Raw genomic sequence first — 24,424 nt, forward strand, 5'->3', positions numbered from 1 at the left:
GTCTGTCTAATAGAATTATAATACACAAACCAGTCTTGCCATCCTGATGCTGTACTTCATGGTACGTGAGACTGCGTGATGACTAGAATATCCTCCCAACCCGAAGACTTTGATGGTTCTGTGACTAAGTTTGATTTGTGTAGAAAAAACACTGGAATAACTGCTTGATTCCTCTTCCTGTCTTTCTCTCTCAAGATTTCTCAACAGTGGCACTATTGACATTTTGGGCTGGAAAATTCCTTGTCGTGAAGGGCTGCCCTGTGCCTTGTAGGGTGTTTAGCAGCATCCCTGGGCTATGATCCAGGTAACACCCGCCCCCCTCAGTTGTGACAACCAGAAATATCTCCACATATTGTCAAGTGTTTCCTGGAAGGTAAAGTAGTCCCTGGTTGAAATCATGGTCCCCTCTTTTTTCTCCCTCTTCTCTCTCTCTCTGTCTCTCTCTCACACACACACTCACATGCACGCACACATGCACACACACGCTAGCACTTTGAAGGGACAGGTTTCATGCTAAAATTACCAGTTGTATGTGTGGTACTTACATGGTTTTGTGCATTTGACTATGGAAGAAATTCTTCTACATCCAAAAATACATGGCTAGCTGTTTCTTTAAAGGTAAAACTTGAGGTTGTGTAAATCCTTAGGCCTGTGCAAAAGTTTGAAACCATCTGGAGTTGAACCAGCCCCAAAGCCTAACTCACCTGCCCTGGAACTTGCAGATGGAAATCATGGGGGGAAGAGGGACTGGACATGGGAATCGTCTCAACTTTATAAACATGAAAGCTTAGGAATAAATTGCTTTTAGCTCCCAAACAATTCTGGCTTCTAGATTTCAATTCAAGGCAGTAATAAATGCTTCTTTCAGGTGCTCTCCACCCCACATAATGGCACAGGGTCAGGATACCAACAGGGAGGTCCAGGGTCCAGAAAGGCAGTTTACAGATTAGTTGTACTGATGCCAGACAGGAAGAAGGGCCCCGCTTCCCTTGGGGTCTGGTGTGAATGGCAACCCTCTTCCTTCTCTGGGTGGGATTTTTTTTTTACACTTTAATGCAAATTATCATTTCAGAATGTGTGACTTTCCCAGAAGTTACAGAATTTCAGGCCCATCATGTGTACTCACTTACTGAACACGCAGCGGTCCTCAAGGCTTGAGTATGAAAAAAGTTCTGATTCTTGAATTCAAGTGGCTTGCACACCATTTTAGAAGACAAAAACCTGATGTATTATATCCTCTGAAGATTTCATTTTCACTAACTCAGTTTCTCCTTCCTTGAGGTAATTCTGTGCTGAATAACAGTTCTATCTTGCACTGTTCCCACTCTACTGTCACATATTTGTTTACCTGTCTATGTCTCTGTGAAGGCTAGAGTGATGATGTGTTCAGATTTATATTCTCAGTGTCTTGGAAAGGTCTTGGCATGGGGTTAGCGGCACTCTCTGCTCTGTTTAATGGCAGAGAGCAATAAAGTCTTTCTGAAACTCTTTACTCCTTGGAGTCAGTGTCACTCCTGCTTTCCTCTCTGACCTTACTTTCCTTTTATCTTTGTTTCCTTGGTCATTCCTACCCTATAAGACTCTTAGATACTGGACCTATAGAGATTTATCTTTGATTCTCCATTTTACTTATTTTGAATAATTCCCCTAAATGATCTAATCTGTTTTCATTGGTCTAACTGTAGAGACTGTTGATTCTCAAATCTACTACCATCTGTCCTAACTTCCTTCCCAAGCTTTAGGCTTGTGAGCGCTTTGCTGGGTATATCCACCTAGCGTTCCAAAGAAATCTCAGTTTAACACATTCAAAACTTGGTGGATATTATCTTTTCGTCAACTGTAGTTAACTTCTTTAGTATTAAATCTCAATTGATAGCCCTATCAGCTTCTAGCCATTCAGTCCAGAAACATGTGGGTCACCATTAATTCTTCCTTCTCCCTCCTCTTCCTGAATTCTGTACGGGATTTTCCGCCAAATTCTGCTGCTTTTACCTTCTAAATTTTGTTTTGTTTTGCTTTGGTTTTTTTTATCAAGGCTATCCTCCCTTCTCTATTTGTATCATTACTGTCCTAGTAAATGTCCTCCTCATCTTTCAATAGTCTCTTACCATCTCCCAGACTCTGGTCTTGCCTGCCTTAAATTTAACCTTCTCACTGCAGCCAGAATGAGTTATCTAAAAAGTAAGTCCAACTCTGATGCATTCCTCTCCACTCTAAAAACTGATTGTCTATGGAATAAAGCTCAATGCTCTTCACATGGCAAGACCTGGCCCCATTCTACTTCTCCAGCCTCACTTGTTATGACTTGTTCCAGTTACTATTGCTGTGTAACAAGGTACCCTATAATTTAACAGCTTAAAATAGCCCTCTTATTATGCTTACAGATTCTACGGGTCAGGAATTCAGATAGGACCCAACAGGGATTGCTTTTCTCTGATCCACATTCTGGGAATTCAGTTGGGATGACTCACTGGCTACGTTGACAAGAAGGCTGGTGGCTGGAAACTTCTAAAGACTCATATCTGTTAGAATGACTCAAATCAGAGTGCCTACATGTGGTTTGATTGGTTTATGGCATGGAGGCCTCGTGGAGTTAGGTTTCTTAGAGTATGGTTCAGGGCTCTGAGTATGAATGGTCCATTGAACAAGGTGGAAGCTGCATGGCCTTTTATGACACAGCTTTGTGCATCACACAGAATCACTTTAGCAGTTCTCTGTGAAAGCAATCACAAGGTCTGGTATAATAAAGAATATATCTGGTCTTTGTCCCTGGTTCCTGGCACAGAGTTTCAAGAATCCTTGGAATATTCTGAGGGATTAGAGTGTCTTTTGTTATTCATAATGACCCCTCTTCAACCATATCTGAATTTATGCAGTGAGTTAACTCATAGTGGGGCCTCTAGATAGCTTTAGCATGGGGGCTGATTGACAGCAAAACCAACCATGTGATGAGAGGGTTGGAAATTTCGGCCCCATCCCCAGACCTGTTTAGTCCCTCTTAGAGGGTAGAGGGACTAGAGAGCTTCTTGGTTGGTGAGCATATTGATGTACTAGGAGGGTGACATACTCTGATTTCATGGGACCAGAAGCTCCAGTGCTTGGGACCTTTGCCCCATGTACTTGTTCAACTGGCTGTTCATTTATATCCTTTATAATAAAATGGAAATTTAAATATAGCACTTCCTTGAGTTTTGTGAGTTGTTCTAGAAAATTATTGAAACTGTAGGGGATCAGGGGAACCCCTGAATTTGTAGCCAAGCCTATTGGTCAAAAGTATAGTAGTCTCTAGCACCTGTAGCTGGGGCCCAAAGTAGGGGCCGTCTCATAGCACTTAGCCTTTTAGCCTACGGGGTCTGTGCTATATCTGGGTAGTTAGTATCAGAATTCATTTGAATTGTAGGACACCTCGTTGGTTTTAGAAAATTGATGTTGGAAAGTGCAACCCTATCCAGATTCACAGTAGGGGACATAGACTCCCACCTTTTGATAAGACGAGTATGAATACTCCTCATATGTTTTTCCAGCTTTATTGACAAATTGTATTACAATTTATAAAGTGTACAATGTGATAATTTGATATACGTATATACTGTAAAAGAATTCCTACCATCACATTAATTAACACATCTATCACCTCACATATTTATTCACTTTTTTTTTCTTTTGGTGAGAACACTTAAGTTCCACTCTCTTAGCAAATTTCAGTTATACAATACTGTATTATCAACTCTAATCACAGTGTTATACATTAGGTCCTCAGATCTTATTCATTTTATAACTGAAAGTTTGTACCCTTTTACCACCTCTCCCTCTTTCTCCTATTCCCCATCTCCTGGCAACCACCATTCTACTCTCTGTTTGTATGAGTTCAACTTTTTTTTTCCAGGTTCTACACATACGTGATACCACACAGTGTTCATTTTTCTGTTGTGGGTTATTTCACTTAGCATAATGACCTTCAGGTTCATACAAATGGCAGGATTCCCTTCTTTTTCAAGGCTGAAGAGTATTCCTCTGTGTGTGTGTGTGTGTGTGTGTGTGTGTGTGTGTGTGTGTGTATCAATCACTTTTTCTGTATCCACTGATATGCTGACAAACTTATGTTGTTTCCATACCTTGGCTATTGTGAGTAATGCTGCAATGAACATTGGAGTACAACTCTGTCTTCAAAATAGTAATTTTGTTTCCTTTGGATATATATCCGGGAGTGGGATTGCTGGATCATGTGGTAGTTTTATTTTTATTTTTAATTTGAGGAACCTTTATACTGTTTTCCATAGTGGCTGTACCAGTTTACATTTCCATCAACAGTGTACAAGCATTCCCTTTTCTCTACATTCTCACCATGATTTCTCTCTTGTGTTTTTGATGATAGCCATCCTAAGAGGTATGAGGTGATACCATTTGTGGCTTTGATTTGCATTTCCCTGTTATTAGTGATGTTGAGCACCTTTTTGTAGCTGTTGGTCATTTTCATGTCTTCCTTGGAAAAATGTCTATTCAGGTCCTTTGCCCATTTTTAAATTAGGTTATTTGTTTTTTCTTGCTGTTGAGTTGTGTGAGTTCCAGGTATATTTTGGATATTAACTGCTTATCAGATATGTGGTTTGCAATTTTTATCCCATTTCACAGGTTGCTTTTTCATTTTGTTGATAATTTCCTTTGCTGTGCAGAAGCTTTTTAGTTTGTGGCAGTCTCACTTGTTTACTTTTGCTTTTGTTGCCTTTGCTTTTAATGTCAAATCAAAATCATTGCTAAGGCCAGTGTCAAGGAGCTTACCCATATGTTTTCTTCTAGTAGTTTTATGGTTTCAGGTCTTATGTTCAAGTATAATTCATTTTTGAGTTGATTTCTGTATATGGTGTGAGATAGTAGTCCAGTTTCATTCTTTTGTATGTGACTATCTAGTTTTCTCAACACTGTTTATTGTAGAGACTATCCTTTCCCCATTGTATATTCTTGGCTCCTTTGTTGTAGATTAACCAACCATATGTGCATGGTTTATATCTGGGCTCTCTATTCTGTTCTCTTGATCTATGTGTCTGTTTTTATGCCAATACCATACTGTTTTGATTACTATCGCTCTGTAATATAGTTTGAATCACAAAGCATGATAACCCCAGCTTTGTTCTTCTTTCTCAAGGTTGCTTTGGCTATTTGGAGTCTTTTGTGGTTCCATACAAATTTTAGGAATGTTAGCTCTATTTCTGTAAAAAATGCCATTGAGAATTTGTTAGGGATTTCATTACATCTGTAGACTGCTTTGGGTAGTATGGACATTTTAACAATATTAATTCTTCCAGTCAATGAGCATGGGATATCTTTCTACTTATTTGTGTCTTCTTCAGTTTCTTTCATCAGTGTCTTATAGTTTCCAGTGTACACATCTTTTACCTCCTTGGTTAAATTTATTCCTACGTCCTTTATTTATTTGATTGTAAATGTAATTTATTTCTGTAGAATATCTTTTCTATCCTTATTTACCTGGTTAATGGAGGACAAGGACTATGTCATTCCTCTTTATACTCCCAATAAAATTTAATAAAAGGCAAAAGTCAGTCATAATTTAGTTTCTTTGTAGTTGGATATTTAGGACTTTGTGATTCAAATGCTGCAAATATCTCTAAGACATGTTAGCTGAGAGATCATAACTATATTGTATGCAAGTAACTACTCTCCCCTCCTCTGTCTGTGTAGATATTGTTAACCAATCAGAACACTCTACCCACTTAGGTCCTAACTTGACCTCAGAATATTTTTCAACACAAATTTCAAAAAGATTTTCCCAACTTCTTTCCTCTTTTTAATCAGAAAATAATTTAAATTTTCTTAATGATTTGACTTTTATATCAATTGATGTACTGCTCTTAAATGTGGTATTGGAGGAAATAGAATTGGTAGGCAAAACAAAGAAGGAAACCATAATTGATTGGATATTTATTACATGCTACACCATTTACCTGCATCATCTTAAATTCTATCAACGGGTTTTTAACGTAAGTTTTGTCCCCATTATACAAATGAGACGACTGGAATTCAGAGGGTTAGAATCATTTGCCCAAAGTCACACAGCTGGCAAATATGATACAGGATTTAAACACGAGCAATTCTGTTTCAAGAGTTCCTCCATTTGTCTTTCTTTGGAACACCACCCTACTCAATCACTGTGCCTCTGAATAAAACAACTATCTCCCCTGCTTCTCACATGACTGCTGGGCACTGGTACCTTCCTCAGGGTGCATTAGTGACAGTGAGGTCATTAAGAAACATGTGGTTCCTTTTCTACCCATCTAACTTCCTCCTCTGACTTAGTCCAAGTAAGGATTAATTTTCTGATTTTCACAGAGGCAAAAGTAGAAGTAAGTGGAGGTAAGCTTTAATGCCATCTCCTATCCTTTTCCTCTTCAGATCTCAATAAGTTAAGAGATGTAGGAATTTAATGGTTACTTTCTCATCCCTTCAGGTAATGGCTAGCAAGGAACCGTCCTATCAGTAGCAGCATGGACCAAGTCCAGGCTCTGTTGCTTTAGGCTTCTCCAAAGAGCGAGAAGGTCATTGGGCTTTTGCTTCATGAAGTTCCCTGGATGTTATCCTGACTCTTGTTGGAAGGGCCAGGAAGCAATGACTAGGCTTCCTTACTATATTAAATGTAATTAGAGATTTAGGAGCTGCACCACTCAGGCACAAATCCTTTAAAAAATATGTATTTAAATAAATATATGTTTATATATTTTATATTGGCTAAGCTAACCCTCCCATTTCAAAAACAGTATTGTCACCTCAGCTCACATTGCTCTATTATGATCAATGGCACTGAGCAGCTTTATATTCAAGGCTCACGAGTTTCAGTTACTTCAGGCTCACGAGTTTCAGTTACTTCAGGAGACAATCTGGTAACTGAAGATAGAAAGTCTCACTTCAGAGTGGCATTCACTAAGAATTTCATTCCATGGGGGATAGTCCAGAGGAATCTAACAATATACTTTCCTTTTCCAAAATATGGGGTGCACATATAGTCAGTGTGTGTGCTTGTGTGTCTGTGTGTGTGTTTAGTGACTAAATATTAAAAAGTGCAGGCATTGTACATTTAGACACTCTCTGCTGTGATCATAGAGCATCTTATACAAATATCTATCAGAGCACTTAACTGAGTTGTTACTCCTTATATATCTACTCATTTACTAGATCTTAAGCTTTTAGAGCATTTTCGAAGTAATAGTATTAGTATTAGTAATAACAAGAACAACAACTTATTGAGAATGGATCATGTGCCAGATACTACCCCATCTATACCTATTCACATGTTTTGTCCTTACAACTGACCCTTTGATGTAGGTACTATAAGATCCCAGCCATTGAGGAAATTATGAGGATAGTGGTAATTCTAATGGACAGAAACTGGGATGGGCATAGAGGAGCATGCCTATGGGAGATTGATTACCCTCCAGTTAAAAACACTCAGACCTAATTAGTTGTATATATAAGCCAAGGACTCAGGTGGCCAAGTCTAGAGCCGAGGTGTAAATAAAGAAGTAGCATGTATATCTGAAAGAGTATGATCATTTGGGTCAGGCAAATCTGGTTTTAAGTTTTCTTTTGAAGGCTAGGAATAAAACCAATGTGTAAAAGTGGCAAATATTAGAAGCAACTTGTAGAATTGTTGCAAGAATTAAGATGCCTGCCATTACTAGTTGATGCCAATTATTAGCGGAATAAGAATTTTTTAAAGTTTCTAGGAATGAAGGTATAAGGGAACATGGGGCCAAGGACTCAGTTGTGTTATGGGCCTCTCCATGTGTGGAGTAGTAGGAAGAAGAAGAGATGCCAATGGGGACAAAAGAGTAAAGAGGCAGAAAGAAAAGCAGAACAGGAATTTGTTCTGGGAATCTAATTCTTTGGTCAGGATTATCAAGGTTGAGGAATATGCAAGCCAAGGTCATTGTGAAGAATGAAGTCACCTCTGAGAGGGAGGACCATTCTGAAATAATTGGGACCACAAATACAAACTCAGAAATATTATTCTGATTTTTCCACAGACCCAATAAAATAAAGACCAGGATTCCTAGGAACCAGGGCTCAGCAAAGTTAACTGAAATATGAAGTTACATAGGGAGTAAATGGCAACGACAGAGCTTGGGCCTAGGTTTGTCTGGATTCACGTCCATAAGAATGGGGACTTCCAAAGCAAAAACCCACTAGTGAGAGATGTGAAAATGATGATTTTTTTTCCTTTTCTTTAGAAGTCATGCCCAGCCATTGAGGTCAGCAGCTATTATGGAACTAACATTTTGGTAAACCCCTAGTTATATTCTTCTGCATCTTTAAAAAGCCATAGATTAAACAAGGAAGAGATGCTATAGATCAGTAAATTTACACGTTTTATAATTCCTGGGTCCTGCTCAGCTGCAGTGTTCAGTGAATGCAAGTGCAGTAAATACTTGGTCACAGATCCCATTTACATAACTATAGCCTGACAATGCAGGGAGTAAGAAAGTATCATTTTCTGTACCCTTTAGAATTACATGGAAATGAACAAGCTTTTTCTTTCTTTTTTTTATAAATTTGTTTATATATTTATTTATTTATTTTATTTTTGGCTACATTGGGTCTTCATTGCTGTACGTGGACTCTCTCTAGTTGCATTGAGCTGGGGCTTCTCTTGTTGCGGAGCACGGGCTGAAGGCACGCAAGCTTTGGTAGTTGTAGCACGTGGGCTCAGTAGTTGTGGCTCTAGAGCACAGGCTCAGTAGTTGTGGTGCACAAGCTTAGTTGCTTCACGGCATGTGGGATCTTCCCGGATGAGGACTTGAACCCGTGTCCCCTGCATTGGCAGGCAGACTCCTAACCACTGCGCCATGAGCGAAGTCCCAACAAACTTTTCTTTTTTCCTCAACAGTGGTTATGTAAAACAAATATTTGTGATAATTTTAAAAAGCTTGTTTCAGTGCAAAAATAAAGCAATTTATAAGACAAAGTAGACAAATAGCTAAATTAAGACAGTTGAATGATTATTACAATGTACACACACATGAGATCAAAAAGTGTGGTTAAATTGCACACTGAAATCACAATAAAAGAGAATTTTATTGCCAAATAATTAAATCTCTTTTTAAGTGTACTTTTTTTCTATACAAGCAAATTTAAAATCTTAGTGAATCTTTTTTTTTCCTCAGAAAAATATTTGCCAGATTAAGTCTTTATCTTCAGCATGCAGAGTTTTCATAATTGTTTGGCTATTTTTGTTTATAAAAATGTCCAATAGAGGCCATGTCTGATTTTGCAGATCTATCATTTATATGCTGTGGGCAGGCAGGTAAAAGAGTGAAGTCACGAACTTCTGCCACTCACTGAATAAGAGTCATAGTTAATATTTACTGAGCATGTACTAAGTGTCAGGGACTCTGTGAATGCTTTAAGTGGATTGTCTACTTCAGTTAACTCAATGAATTAAATATGAGAGAACCGAAATGTAGAGACTAATCTAATTTCCCAGAATCAAATAATAAGGAAGTGGGTAGGCTGAGATTCAAAGCAGCTATAGAGTCTGTACTCCTAATCAAGGGGTTACATTCTTCATTTTCTTATCAAATTGAAGACAAATTGTCAGTCAAGGCCTTTACACCCACTGGTTGCTAGACTAATGTAAACTTAACATTGAAAAAAATCTGATAGCTCTTAAATTTACATCTGTGACATTTCTCCCTGATATATTTGGTTTTTCTAACAGTGGAAGATATTTTTTAATGAGCTTATATTGTCAGTAACTGACAGCTTTGTAACAAGATAGTTTATTATTATTAACCATCATGGCAACAACAACATTAAAGAACAAGGTAGTAACACCTAATATGTACTGAGCATTTACAATATGCCAAGAGTGATATTTAAAGAACATCTGTGGTTTCTGCTTTTTCTTTGGGCATTTGCTACTCCAACCAGTCCATATTTAAAATGTCCGGAGGAGCTTCAAGTGGCGGAAGAGTAAGACGCGGAGATCACCTTCCTTCCTACAAATACATCAGAAATACATCTACACGTGGAACAACTCCTACAGAACACCTACTGAACGCTGGCAGAAGACCTCAGACCTCCCAAAAGGCAAGAAACTCCCCCACGTACCTGGGTAGGGCAAAAGAAAAAACAGACAAAAGAAGAGGGACGGGACCTGCATCAGTGGGAGGGAGCTGTGAAGGAGGAAAGGTTTTCACACACTAGGAAGCCCCTTCGCGGGCGGAGACTGCGGGTGGCGGAGGGGGGGAGCTTCGGACCCGCGGAGGAGAGCGCAGTAACAGGGGTGCGGAGGGCAAAGCGGGGAGATTCCCGCACGGAGGATCGGTGCCGACCGGCACTCACCAGCCCGAGAGGCTTGTCTGCTCACCCGCCGGGGCGGGCGGGAATGCGAGCTGAGGCTCGGGCTTTGGGTCGGAGCGCAGGGAGAGGACTGGGGTTGGCGGCGTGAACACAGCCTGAAAGGGTTAGTGCACCACGGCTAGCCGGGAGGGAGTGCGGGAAAAGGTCTGGAGTTGCCGAAGAGGCAAGAGACTTTTTCTTCCCTCTTTGTTTCCCGGTGCGCGAGGAGAGGGGATTAAGAGCGCTGCTTAAAGGAGCTCCAGAGACGGGCGCAAGCCGCGGCTAAAAGCGCGGACCCCAGAGACGGGCAGGAGACGCTAGGGCTGCTGCTGCCGCCATCAAGAAGCCTGTGTGCAAGCACAGGTCACTCTCCACACCGCCCCTCCTGGGAGCCTGTGCAGCGCGCCACTGCCAGGGTCCCGGGATCCAGGGACAACTTCCCCGGGAGAACGCACGGCGCGCCTCAGGCTGGTGCAACGTAACGCCGGCCTCTGCCGCTGCAGGCTCGCCCCGCACTCCGTACCCCTCCCTCCCCCCGGCCTGAGTGAGCCAGAGCCCCCGAATCAGCGGCTCCTTTAACCCCGTTCTGTCTGAGCGAAAAACAGACGCCCTCCGGCGACCTACACGCAGAGGCGGGGCCAAATCCAAAGCTGAGCCCCGGGAGCTGTGAGAACAAAGAAGAGAAAGGGAAATCTCTCCCAGCAGCCTCAGGAGCAGCGGATTAAAGCTCCACAATCAACTTGATGTATGCTGCATCTGTGGAATACCTGAATAGACAACGAATCATCCCAAATTGAGGAGGTGGACTTAGAAAGATTTATGATTTTTTCCCCTTTTCCTCTTTTTGTGAGTGTGTACGTGTATGCTTCTGTGTGAGATTTTGTCTGTATAGCTTTGCTTCCACCATTTGTCCTAAGGTTCTATCCGTCCGTTTTTTAAAAAATTTTTTTCTTAATAATTATTTTTTAATTTAATAACTTTATTACATTTTATTTTATTTTACTTTATTTTCTTTCTTTCTTTTTTCCTTCCTACCCTCCTTCCTTCCTCCCACCGTCCCTCCCTCCCTCCCTCCCTCGTTTCTTTCTTTCTTTCCTTCTTTTCTTCTTTCTTTCTTCCCTCCTTGCTTCCTTCATTTCTTTCTTTCTTTCTCTCTTTCTTTTTCTTTCTTTCTTTCTTTTCTTCCTACTTCTACTAATTCTTTCTCTCTACTCTTTCTCCCTTTTATTCTGAGCCGTGTGGATGAAAGGCTCTTGGTGCTGCAGCCAGGAGTCAGTGCTGTGCCTCTGAGGTGGGAGAGCCAACTTCAGGACACTAGTCAACAAGAGACCTCCCAGCTCCACATAATATCAAACGGCGAAAATCTCCCAGAGATCTCCATCTCAACGCCAGCACCCAGCTTCACTCAACGACCAGCAAGCTACAGTGCTGGATACCCTATGCCAAACAGCTAGCAAAACAGGAACACAACCCCACCCATTAGCAGAGAGGCTGCCTAAAATCATAATAAGTCCATAGACACTCCAAAACACACCACCAGACATGGACCTGCTCACCAGAGAGACAAGATCCAGCCTCATCCACCAGAACACAGGCACTAGTCCCCTCCACCAGGAAGCCTACACAACCCAATGAACAATTCGTATATTCCTGAGTTGATTAATGGAGGCACTATCTGCTTACATCTGTCTGAGGGTAATAATCATGCTGTCCTAAGGTCCTCTTGTGCTTTGTTAACTCTGATTCATTGGCTATAAGCGCTTATGTTTGTTTTTGTTTTCTGTCCTTAATGGAGTTGGCTTTCTCACATTGTTTGGTTGTTCCTGAGTGTAATTCATCTTTGCAGTTGAGTTTCTTTCCCAGCTTTAGGGGAGAAGTGAAATGAGCTGTTGGGGCTTATTACACCCAATGGGTTCCCCTGAGAATAAGGCAGAGGTGGGAGGTGATTTCTGGTGGCTAGTCAGGGGGTGCATACCTTTCTTCCAGGGTTCTGGGACCTTGCCCCCTTTCTAACACCAATTGCTCTCTAGAGGAAGACACCTTTTGCTGTCTGGATCAAGGAGGGAAGATGTGGGGTTGATGTGTGCTGTCGGCTGCTCCTACCGCACTATTCCAACTGATCACCCTGTAGGTAGCTCCGGGACGTTTCTGGTAGGGGAGCATTTGTGGAGCTGCTCCCACACATTGAGCTAAGGTTGTGATATTTGAGTTCAATCTCTTCTATCATTCTTAGGGATTTTGGTGGACGTTGAAGGGGTGGAGACTTGACATGTTTCAATCTGCCAACTTGAAATAGCACAACTTTTTGGAAATAATTTTGTATCCCTATTACATCCTAGACAAACTCAGGCAAATATGTATCAGGATACAAATATAAGAATATTCAAAGCAGTATTGTTTTTAATTAAAAACTAGAAAAAGTCTCAGTATACACCAACAGATGAATGAATAAAGTGTGATATAATCATACTTAGAAGTCATAGACTTCATCAGAAACATAATGCAAGCCACATAAGTAATCCTAAATTTTCTGGTAGCCACTTAAAGATAGAAGTAAAATGAAACAGATGAAATAAATGTTAATATCTTTTACTTAACCCTTATATCCAAAATATTATCATTTTAACATGTAATCATTGTATACATTATTAATAAGATATTCTACATTTTTTCATACTAAGTATTTAAAAATATCCAAAATATTATCATATCTACATGTAATCAGTGTAAAAATTAATGAGAGTATCTACATTTTTTTCCCATACTAACTCTTTGAAATCACAATTTGGTTGCTAAATTTTATTACAAATACTTAATCGGTATTTAGATTTCATAAAATTTACAGTCGAAAAAGTATCACGTATGCAAATGGTCGCTAACATAAACATTTTCCAATAATTACATTGCGTATCAGTTTTTAAAATTTTCATTTTAAAGTAATTGAAATTAATTAAAAATTCAACTCCTTAGTCACATTAGCCACTTTCAAATACTCAGAAGCCTCATGTAGTTGGACATGCAGCACTACATACTACAGGCAAAAATAAAATAATTTTACAAAATAATGTTGAATGAAAGAAGCAATGTGGAAAATAATACATATAATATGATTCCACTTATATAAAGTTCAAGAAGAAGAAAGACTAAACTGTGTTGTTTATAGCTGATAGACAAAAGGCAAAACTACGTTTAAAAAGCAAGGAAATTATTCTTAAAGTCAGGATAGTGGTTCCCTCTAGTAAGTCAGAGAGAGGGTTGTGATTGGAAAAGGGCACACGGGGGGCTTCTGGGATGCTGGCAGGATTCTTTCTTGACATGAGTGGTGTTACGTGGGGATCTGTTTTGTAATTACTAAACCGTTGAACAGTTGTTCAATTGAATTATTGAACAGTTATGTATATTTCATGCACATTTTAGTTTTCAAAAAATTTTTAATGGGGGAAAAAATCAGATGGCTTCATTTGCCCTGATACAGTTGTGTGTGGGACTTCCCAATAAGGTTTGGGGAAAGAGAGGAGGGAAGAGCAGCTCAGCAACGTTGGTGCCACACAGAGCTGGGTTCTAACAGAGACTTCGTGATCTAGAGAGTAGGCTTTAACTATATGATTTGGTAGGAAGAGTGGATGGTGTGTGTGTGTGTGTGTGTGTGCACGTGCGCACATGCGTGATGGAGAGAGATGGACACAAAGGAGGACGTGATAAGAAGGTTTAAATGAAAACAGAGCAGAAATCACCATCCGTAAATTAAATAAGAATTAGGTTGTTTAGGTGGCACCATTACCCAGCTTTCCTCCACATATAGGAGTTAGTCCTATGTAGTATATAGTTGTAGTTATTTTGCATTTTGATCCAGAAATAACCTTTTCATTTTTCAGAATTCTCAGTGAAAATTATTTGACTGAATTACATGAGGACTCATTTGAAGGCTTGCTATCCCTCCGATATCTGTAAGTTAATCATATTTACTTATGAGTTCTTACCTATAAAGTAGATTATCTATAAAGTAATTAAGGGGTTCAATGAGATAATGTCTTCAATTTCTTCTAGCAGTTAAATTCTACAATTCTGTAAGTCTGTGTAGGGCCCCAGTCCATCACTAGCACTAAATATCTCCTATTCATTTTTAATTTTTTAACTATATATAGACAAGGTATAGATAGAAAAATACCCTTTAGTTGTAGAGGAAAAGTGGTAATGAGGTCTCAGCAATTATAGAACCCCATATGAACATTGTTATATAAGTGTTCATATACTCTCCATCTGTATTTATATTTTGTTTATGACCTATGGATCAAATCTGGCCCACAGTCTGTTTTTATACAGCCCATAAGTTAAAAGTGATTTTTAAAGGGCTGTAAATGAAAAAAAAAAGAAACGAAGAAAACTATGTGACAGAGACTGTATGTGGCCTGCAAAGCCTAAAATATTTACTTATCTGGCCTTTACAGAAAAGGTTTGAAAAAGTTGGTTTAGTGAAATGAGAGGAATTAAAGTTAACCTCAAATTGTCACCTGTAGGACAAGAAAATCTAGAACACTTACATTAATATGAATGCCATTAACTCCTAACATTGATAATTTAATCTAAATTAAATTAACATTTAAATATTAAATATTTAAGGAGATGAATTATGTAAACAGTATTGTCAAGGGACTTCCCTGGTGGTCTAGTAGTTAAGACTTTGCCTTCCAGTGCAGGGGGTGCGGGTTCGATCCCTGGTCAGGGAGCTAAGATCTCGCATGCCTCATGGCCAAAAATCCAAAACATTAAAAAAAAGAAGCAATATTGTAACAAATTCAATAAAGACTTTAAAAATGGTCCACATTCAAAAAAAAATTTTTTTTTTTAAATCAGTATTGTCAAGAACACATTAAGTTACTAAAAGAATAAACTGTTGTTAAGGATTTCAATGCAGGAATTGTGATACCAATATTAAGAATGTTTAAGATGATGGTTAAGTGGTATATTTAGAAATGTTTACACTAAATAAGCATATCAGAAATGCTCCTAAGAAAAATCTCTGCATCCTTTTATTTCTGTTTTTTTGTTTGTTTGTTTGTTTGTTTTGTTTTTTGGGCCAAGCCAAACAACTTGCGGGATCTTAGTTCCCTGACCAGGGATTGAACCCAAGTCCCCAGCAGTGGAAGTGTCGAGTCCTAACCCCTGGACCGCCAGGGTATTCCCTCTCCAGCTTCTTTATCACAGAAGAAATGCTTACCTAGTATTTCTTTTAATTTAGGGATATGGAGATGACTGTGTCTTTGCTATACAAGCTCAGTTTTGTCCTTTGTCCATGGCATCCAAAGCTGTGTATGTCATTAATACTTATTAAGCCAATTTATGATCATCTTTAGCAAATAGATTCTTCATGCAAATATAAAAGGCTTAAGGGAAGTGGGTATAAAGAGCCTCACATGACCCGAAAAATAGTTCTTTTAATTATCAAACCTTCCAAGCCTTAAGGGGCAATCACCTTTATAATAGTCTCTTCTCTGCCATCTGGGCTCCAAACCTTACAAACACAGTTTGCAGAAAATCAAATAAGATAACTGCTCAGGGGACTAGGCCCTTCATTACTTCTACTATGAAATACTTTATAATCTGATTATTTCATGTCAGAATAAGTATTCTCATTCTTTAAAAAAAATGCCAATCAGTAAAAAAAGAATATGCTAATAAGCACTATGCCTAGTGTTGTAACCATGAAGATGGGTAAGACAGGATTCCTTTTAGCAACTCATGATCTCACAGGGAAAATAAACATATAAGCTCAAACCATAATGACAAAGTGCTGTAGAGGCACCATGAAGTAATAAAACTACAAAACAGGCATTTCCTCCTTCTATCCACTCCCCAGCTATTTGTTGATTTTATAAATATTTGAGTTTGCTATATGTCCACACGTTGGCTTTAAACATGATAGACGATGCACATAAGCAGGATGTAGTCCATACTTTGAAGGAGTTTTTTCTCAGAGGAAATGGGTTGTAAAAATAGCTATATTTAAAGAAAGAAGTGAATATGGGCAATGAGAGCTATAAGTTGGTATTAGAGCACAAAAGAGGGAAAAAAGACTTCAAATTGGATCAGGGAAGATATTAGTAGAGCAATGCTGTTTAAATGGGACCTCGAAGGGCCATTGGGTATCAGTGACAGACATCTTGGGAACAATAACCCTGCAAAAGGAAAGTGGGAGAAAGGCAAAACACAGGAAAAATACTCTGAGTACCTGTAGAGTACAAGTGGGAAGAGTAGGAGATTAGAGCCAGATCATCTAGGGCTTTGGAGGCCAAGCCAAGGATAACATGCCAAGCTACCATATTACCACAGCAGTGCTTTAGGACAAGCTTTAGCCTGCAACAGAACCAACCACTTGGAGGGCTTGTGAAAACACAAGCTCCACCCCCACAGTTACTGATTCAAGAGGTCCAGAGTAGGGCTGAGTATATGTATCTTCAATAACTTCACAAGTGATGCTGGTATTTGAGAACCACTTCCGGAGAGTTAATCTGGGGATCGCGTGGAGGATGGCTTAGAAAGGGAGAGGGTAGAGATGGAAACACCAGTCAAAAGACGGTTATACCCATCCAGTGAAATGAGAGACTAAGCTGGAATCAATGGAAATAATATAGTCAGCTATAGTCAAGAGTAGGTATTTTTGAATAAAAGTCAATATGATAGAAAGTGTAATACTGAATTAACATTACATATTAATGATAGGAGTAACTTCCTTTCAAGTTGTTTGAAAGGGTATCTTTTATTTCTTGTAATGAATTGGCCTAGAAAAACAGAACTATACTGGGAAGTGTGTAAATATTCCTTGTAATATTAGAAATTATAATGATACATAGCGATAAAAATTTTGAGCTCATAATCTAGAATTTGATGAGACCGCAAAAGGTGGAATCTAATCAATGCTTCTGCTCTCAGGAAAGATGAACTCCAAAATCTATAAAGATCTATAGTTGTATATTTAATTTATGAAGATCCTGAAGGTGAGACTCTTAAGAGAGGTGAAGGCAGGGTTAGGGGCTCTGGAAGGTTCAAATAGTAATTCATAAGGTTTGGAGTTTAGACCAATGCTTCTTATTTATTATTATCCTTCTAACTTCTACTGGTTATTCCTACTAATTAGATATCTAATAGCTAATTGAGGCAATATTTTCCTTTTACTTTTTGTAGAGATTTATCCTGCAATAAAATACAGCCTATCGAAAGACATACATTTGAACCACTACCTGTTTTGCAGTTTATGTATGTTACAAATATAACTTCATTATATTTGGAATTTTTATAAAGCTTAATTTTTTATAAAATTAATTTGTTACTCATTTTGAAATATGATTAAAATTACTACTAATATTTTGTAAGCAAATCCTTTTTGTCTCTAGCAAAGATTAGTGTGAAAATTATTACACAGGTCCGAGTGAATAATTATAGAGCAGTGGTTCTCAACCAGGGTGATTTTTGCACGCAGGTGACATTTGGTAGTGTCTGGAGACATTTTTGCTTGTCAGAACTGTATATGCTACTGGTATCTAGTGGACAGAGGCCAGAGATGCTACTGAACATCCAACAGTGTTCAGGGGAGCCTCCCACAGCAAAGAATTATCCAGCCCAAAATGTCAATAGTGCTGCCTTTCTAGAGAAATAAAGATCACTTAACACAAGTATTTAATGAGCATTTACTATTTTGTATCTAATGCACCACATATATAATCATGAAAGTATAAATCATAATGTCTTCCACAGTGAGATTTCTTTAGTGTATGGAGGGAGTAGTGATGTTATTTTTCATCATATATAAATTAGAATTATTGCCAAAGGATAAATGTTCTGAAAGAATACATATTTTTCTTCTTCTTTTTTTTTTTTTTTTTTTTTTTGCGGTACACGGGCTTCTCACTGCTGTGGCCTCTCCTGTCGCAGAGCGCAGACTGCGGACGCGCAGGCTCAGCGGCCATGGCTCACGGACCCAGCCGCTCCGCGGCACGTGGGATCCTCCCAGACCAGGGCACGAACCCGTGTCCCCTGCATCGGCAGGCAGACTCTCAACCACTGCGCCACCAGGGAATCCCCTTTTCTTCTTCTTTTGCTTGTGTCTTTTTTTGTAGAAATCTTGGTTGCAATTTACTCACAGAACTGAGCTTTGGAACGTTTCAGGCCTGGCATGGAATGCAGTTTTTACACAAGTTGTAAGTGAAATAGAAGATGAATACATGTAAAAAACTGTGTGTAAAAGCAATCATGCAGTTATTGGTTAGCTGGGGTGTAAGTAAGCCCAGTATGAATTCTGGAAAGTATGTCTTGAGAGCCATTTATTATTTTTTTAAATGAGGAAACTAATGTACAAAGAGGCCAAGAGATTTGTGTAACTCATATATATGAAATGCTCTGCTTTCCATAGTACTGATCTTTGGCACGGGCAATAAAAGGCACCAAGCAAAAACACTCAAATTAGCATTGTCATGGAAACCCACTGATGCCTCTCCAATATGCAAATGGTCCATGAAGTTCCACTTTTGAATTTAACTTTGATTCCTGCTCATGTGCAAAGTTCCTAACTGCTTAAAATGTATGCAACACAGAGCTGCAAAGAACTAAGTTTAGCACCGAATTCTTCAGGGAGCAAAAGGTGTGGGTGCTTCCCCAACCATTATTAGCTCTTTTAAATGGTAAAGCAGAACAAATTCCTGAACACCCACCACAGGGCTCTCCCCATCCACCCAGAACATTATTTTTGAAAAAGCATATATCTCTGAAGTGAAATATTTGTGGCCAGTAGGAACCTTTGAGGTATGGAAAAAGACGTTGTTTGTGTTCAGCTATAGTGTGAAAATACAAAGAAAATACATTGCTGTAGCCTAATTCAATATACTTCCTTTGCTGACTACTCTTCAATAAGAAGTGTGGGCTTTACACACCTACAGCTCAAAAATTCTGTGATTTCTCATGACGCAAGGAAATGATAGTGGGTACGTTCAATGGCCCGAAGGCGATTTTAGACTCAAGGTAAAGAGCTCTTCTACACCTAGCTTTGGAAAAGACTCTCTTCCCTGTCTCGTGATTCAGAAATCCAGTTTCACACAGTTCACACATTTTGGGTTAATGGAGGTGTTGAGGCTGTGTCTGGAGCTGGATTAGCAATTCCTGCAGATGCCTATCTTTAGCGGCCTCCTTCCTTTCCCTTGTTAGTTTGCTGATGCCTACCTTTGGGAGAGAGCACCAAGGGTCAGTTTTTCTTTTGCCAGCACATCGGAGAGCAGGCTGATGAGGTCCCTTCACCAGGAGGTTTTAGTAGCATCAATACAACGTCTTAAACTCACCACCTTTCCTAAACATCCTATAACAGCAAGAGTTCCTTATAAGAATCAGAGTTTCACTATAGTTATGTAGGCAACACAGGAAAATACATTGTGGAAATCAATCAATCAATCAATCACAGTTTAAAAATTAATGAATTCATTCCAAAACATTCACTGAGTGCCATGCCCACTGTGTGTCAGTACTCTATTAAGTGCTGGGGATACAAAGACGCATAGGGCAGGGACTTTGTCCCCAATAAGCTTTCATACTGGAAGGAGAAAGATGGTTGTTGATGTGAAAACATATATGAGAGCCATTCTAGCATCTATGCAGCAGGGTAACAAGGTGAGGTAAGGGTGTGATGAAGTAGAAAATGCGTGGTAGGTTAGAAAAGATTTGTAATGGAAGAGGCACCAACTTGTTCCTTTTGAATTTGTGTTCCTCTTAAATGACAGAAAAAGGTAGTGAAAGAATCAGAACTATCTGGTGTTGGAAATAAATCAGTACTGGACTCCTAAAACTCATTCACAGTTACTTTCAAATGGTTGTCACAGTATAGTAAGTCTTTGTTTTGGGCTAAGTCTTTCTAATAGACAAAGCTAATTTGCTTCAGGAAACATTTGCCATGGTGAGACATAAGCTTTATTGCATCTCTTTCCAAAGGCAAGCCACCAAGGGAAGACACCACCCTCAAGTTAAGTCATTTTACTACCTATAATGACATATTACTGGGGTGTTTATAAGTTGCCTGCATTAAAAAAGTTTGGAAAAGTGCCCCAGCTGAGGTGGATTTATCATGAATACAATGAAGCTTAGGCTTCAAGGCTCCTCACTTGCATAGGTCACTTCCAAGGTTTTGAGAGGGGTCCTAGCGATTTTTGTATTCATAACATTGCATGTTTTTTTTAGATAGGATTTCCCAAAGTAGATGAGGTTCAGGCCCCACAAAACCTTGATTCATCACCGGGTTTCAGGTAATTACAAGTCAGTAGGTTTCTTGAATGAAGCCTCTATGTTATTGACAAACATCAGGTGAAGTAGTTAGCAGTGTGGTAGTCTATTTTAAATCCGAAATCTACCTCAAAGATGAGCCAAGAGCTTATTAATTACTGAAGTACCACTTTTTGAATGTTGGTAGTAATCATATCTCTTTCAGATAAAATCAGGAATGAAATATATTATGGAAAACCAGCAGTGGTTGACAATCCTAAATGTTAAGTATACTTTTTTTTCTGACTTTAAAGTGTTTCTCCTTCATTCACCTATGCAGGTCCAGACTGATGGCTTATTTTTAAAGTTCTTTTAGTAACTTCATTGGTTCTAACAATACAAGCTCCATGATTTTAGAAAGTGAAGGACTCTACAATGTATAAAGGCTATATAACTTAACCAAACAGAGCACATTCACATGCTGGCTTCTCTGTGGTACATCAATATTGTAACAAGAACATAAGCACTAGGAGAGAATAAGAGGAAAATCAAAGCCTTATCCCTATTGAATTATTTACCCCATTGTTGAGAATATCAATGAGGGAGGTGTGGCCACCCTATGAAGGCAAATTGAGCTGCGGTCACAGAGCCGCCCTAATGCTCTCCCAGTCAACTATCATTGGTTTCCTTTAGATAGCTATGTACACACAAAAGCTTACATACTTCAGGATGTTGTCATCACTTTTTGCTATGTACTAGAATCCTGGCAGCTTCTCAGATTTAGAAAAGCATTAACGCTAAAACCAAACATAACTTGAGTCTGCCCTTTGGGGTGATTCAGGGTGGCTGTTTTATTTGTAATAGTTCAAAATTTTGAGATTGTCACACCTAGCAACTACTATACTTTTCTTCTGCCAACTGCATCTTATTCTTCCCACCTGTAGTATTTTCTCCCATTCTACATGTTTTTTTCACTTTCTTGATAGTGTCCTTTGAAGAACAAAATTTTTATAAAATCCCATTCATCTATTTTTCTTTTGGTTGTTTGTGCTTCTGGATCATATCTAAGAAACTGTTGTCTAATGCAAGGTCATAAAGATTTACTCCTGTGTTTTCTTCTAAGAGTTTTATAGCCTTAGCTCTTACATTTGGATATTTGTACCATTTGGAGTTAATTTTCATATATGGTGTGAAGTGTAGGAGTCCAGCTTCATTATTTTATGTGTGGATGTACTGTTGTCCCAGTATCATTTGAAAAGACTGTTCTATCCACATTGAATTGTTTTGGCACCCTTGTTGAAAATCAATCGACCATAATTATGAGGGTGTATTTCTATACTGTCAATTCTGTTCCATTGATTTACATGTCTGTTCTTATTCCAGTACCACACTGTGATTGCAGTAGCTTTGAACGGAGTTTTGAAACCAGGATGTGTGAGTCCTCCCACTTTGTTCTTTACCAACATTGTTTTGGTTATTCTGTTTCCTTGATTGCCACATGAATTTTAGAATTAGCTTGGCAATTTCTGGAAAGAAGGTAGCTGGGATTTTGATAGGAATTGCAATGGAACCATTAGTCGATTTGGGAAGTAGTGACATTTTAATAAGATTATTTTCCAGTCCATGAATCCAGCATGTCTTTATATTTATTTAGATCTTCTTCAATTTCTTTCAACAGTTTTGTACTTTTCAGTGTGAATCTTGCACTTACTTGGTTAAATTTTTCCCTAAGTATTTTATTTGTTTTGATGCTGTTACACATGGAATTGTTTTCTTAATTTCATTTTTGGATTACTCATTGCTGGTGTGTAGAAATAATATTGATCTTATATCCTACAGCCTTGCTGAACTCATTTATTAATGCGAACAGTTATTTTCCTAGATTCCCAGGAATATGTCTTGTGGTCTTCCAGTTTCCCAGGAATACATTGGAACATTTCAAAGTCTCTGTGGACATCTCATTCCTAAGCTTTTCTTTTTAAGCTTTTCGGCTGGGCTGTTTTTTGCCCCAAACTGTTATCCATTGCCCAATGCAACTGCCATGTTAAAATATTTGCCTGAAAATGTTTTCCAGAAATTACCCGTGAGGTGTGGCTTTTCTTACTAGGCAGCTCTCAGTCAGGTCAAAGGCAAGCCTTTCAAGTGAGGTCTTCCAGGGGACCACCAGACATGTAAAACAATGACAGTTCTTTGGGAATGAGCCTTTGAAGGCCCTTCCAGTCCTTGCTGCTCCTTCTGGTACCAGGGATGTGGGCTGTTTTTCAAGGCTACCAAGGCTACCACTGGCATGGAGAGCAAAGGTCAAGGACAAGTTCAAGCAACACAGATCTCATTGTTCTTACAGAAATTAATTTGTTTTCCTTGAATAAATTGCTCCCCAAATTGCTACAAGCATGTTGGTTAAATTTCTACAGTTCAGAAGAAGTTGATTCTGGCTATTTTTGCCAGTTTTGTTGTTGTTGTTGTTGCTATTGTTATTGTTGCTTCTATGGAGGGATGAATTTTCAGATGTCCTTCCTCCTTCATTTTTACTGATTTTCCTGCAATATTTTTTAAGATCTCTAAAGTCACAATGACCATAGGCTAATTAAATATTTATCATGGGAGATGATTAAGGAAAAAATAAATAAAAAGAGAAATAAATAAATAAAAATAGAAAATATAATTCTTATAGAGGCTTTCCCAGATGGGTAGATGAAGTTTGAAAAGGTATTTCTATATTTAGTGCTCTCAAAATTAAGGTTAAAGTAACAGATGTTTTAAACCCCCCCCCCTTTTTTTTCATTCAGGTTAAACACAGGCTTTAGAGTCAGAACTGAGTTCAAATTGCAGCTCTGCTTCTTACTAGCTTGATGACTTAGGACAAGTTATGTAACTTCTTTGGGCCTCAGTTTCCTCATTTGTACAATGGGGTAATATGTCTATCACATAAGGTTACTATGAGGATTAAATGTTAAATGCTGATCACAGATGGCTGGCAACCCAAAAGATATTAGTTTTGATAATTATCTTTATAATATTCTGCAAAAATATGTTAATAATTCTTGAGTAGAGTTAACCTAAAATCAGATATTCTTTCCTTGCTTTCTGTTTTTTCTGGGTTTCTTTTACCCCCTTATTTGTTTTACAGAACTGAGAAAAAAAAAAGAAAGAACTAAGAAGAAAATCTATTCCAGCATTTTGGAATAAAATTTTGTTCCCCAAAATTAATTTGTTTATTTTATTCATATATAAACAAAATGTTATTTATTCAGCAAATCTTTATTAAATACCTAGCAAATATTAGGCACTATGTCAGGTACAAAAATAATAATGACAATGAAGTGTGGTTCCTGCTCTGAAGTTGCTGACAGTCTAGGACAGTGACAAGTAAACAGGTGATTACATACACAGTAACAAAGCTATGATACAAGAATACACATGGGACTCTGTGATGGGAGTATGGCTTTCACCAGTTCCTCTTGGATTTGTCTCTTCTTCTTTCGATCCAGAACCAAGGAATTAGCCCTATTTTTATCTTTTACTGGGTAGTTTAAATCATGAAATTTTAAAGAATTTGTAGAGATGAAAGAAAAATACCTTGAATTATGGAGGAAAGTAGAAATAGTACTTTTTTTTACAGAGCAGGGGCTTCCTACCAGCATCGTCACTTCTTGGGTTTTTAACCTGAAAAGTTCTTTGGCATATTTTTCTATGCTAGCCACTTTTTAAATATTTTTTTGTTTGTTCCTCTTCTCAACTTTATCATCTAGAGTCCTGGGTAGTTCCCAATGAAAGAGTGTTTTACAGATTCTAAGGGTGATTTATAGGTAAAGACAGAAAATGATTTTTTTTTAAC

General features: G+C 38.6%; 1 protein-coding gene across 1 annotated transcript in view; it reads left to right on the forward strand.

Moving 5' to 3' along the window:
- Positions 1-24,424, forward strand: part of LOC114896594 (leucine-rich repeat-containing protein 37B-like) — a 96,210-nt gene that overhangs the window by 62,978 nt on the left and 8,808 nt on the right. Inside the window, exons 2-4 of the mRNA XM_029224610.1 lie at positions 14,226-14,297; positions 17,533-17,604; positions 18,465-18,545. Coding sequence (XP_029080443.1) covers positions 14,226-14,297; positions 17,533-17,604; positions 18,465-18,545 — 225 coding nt within the window. The remainder of the gene's footprint in view (positions 1-14,225; positions 14,298-17,532; positions 17,605-18,464; positions 18,546-24,424) is intronic.

The sequence above is a fragment of the Monodon monoceros genome, unplaced genomic scaffold (genome assembly GCF_005190385.1).
Source record: "Monodon monoceros isolate NGI ecotype Baffin Bay Population unplaced genomic scaffold, NGI_Narwhal_1 Super_Scaffold_16, whole genome shotgun sequence".
Classification (NCBI taxonomy): domain Eukaryota; kingdom Metazoa; phylum Chordata; class Mammalia; order Artiodactyla; family Monodontidae; genus Monodon; species Monodon monoceros.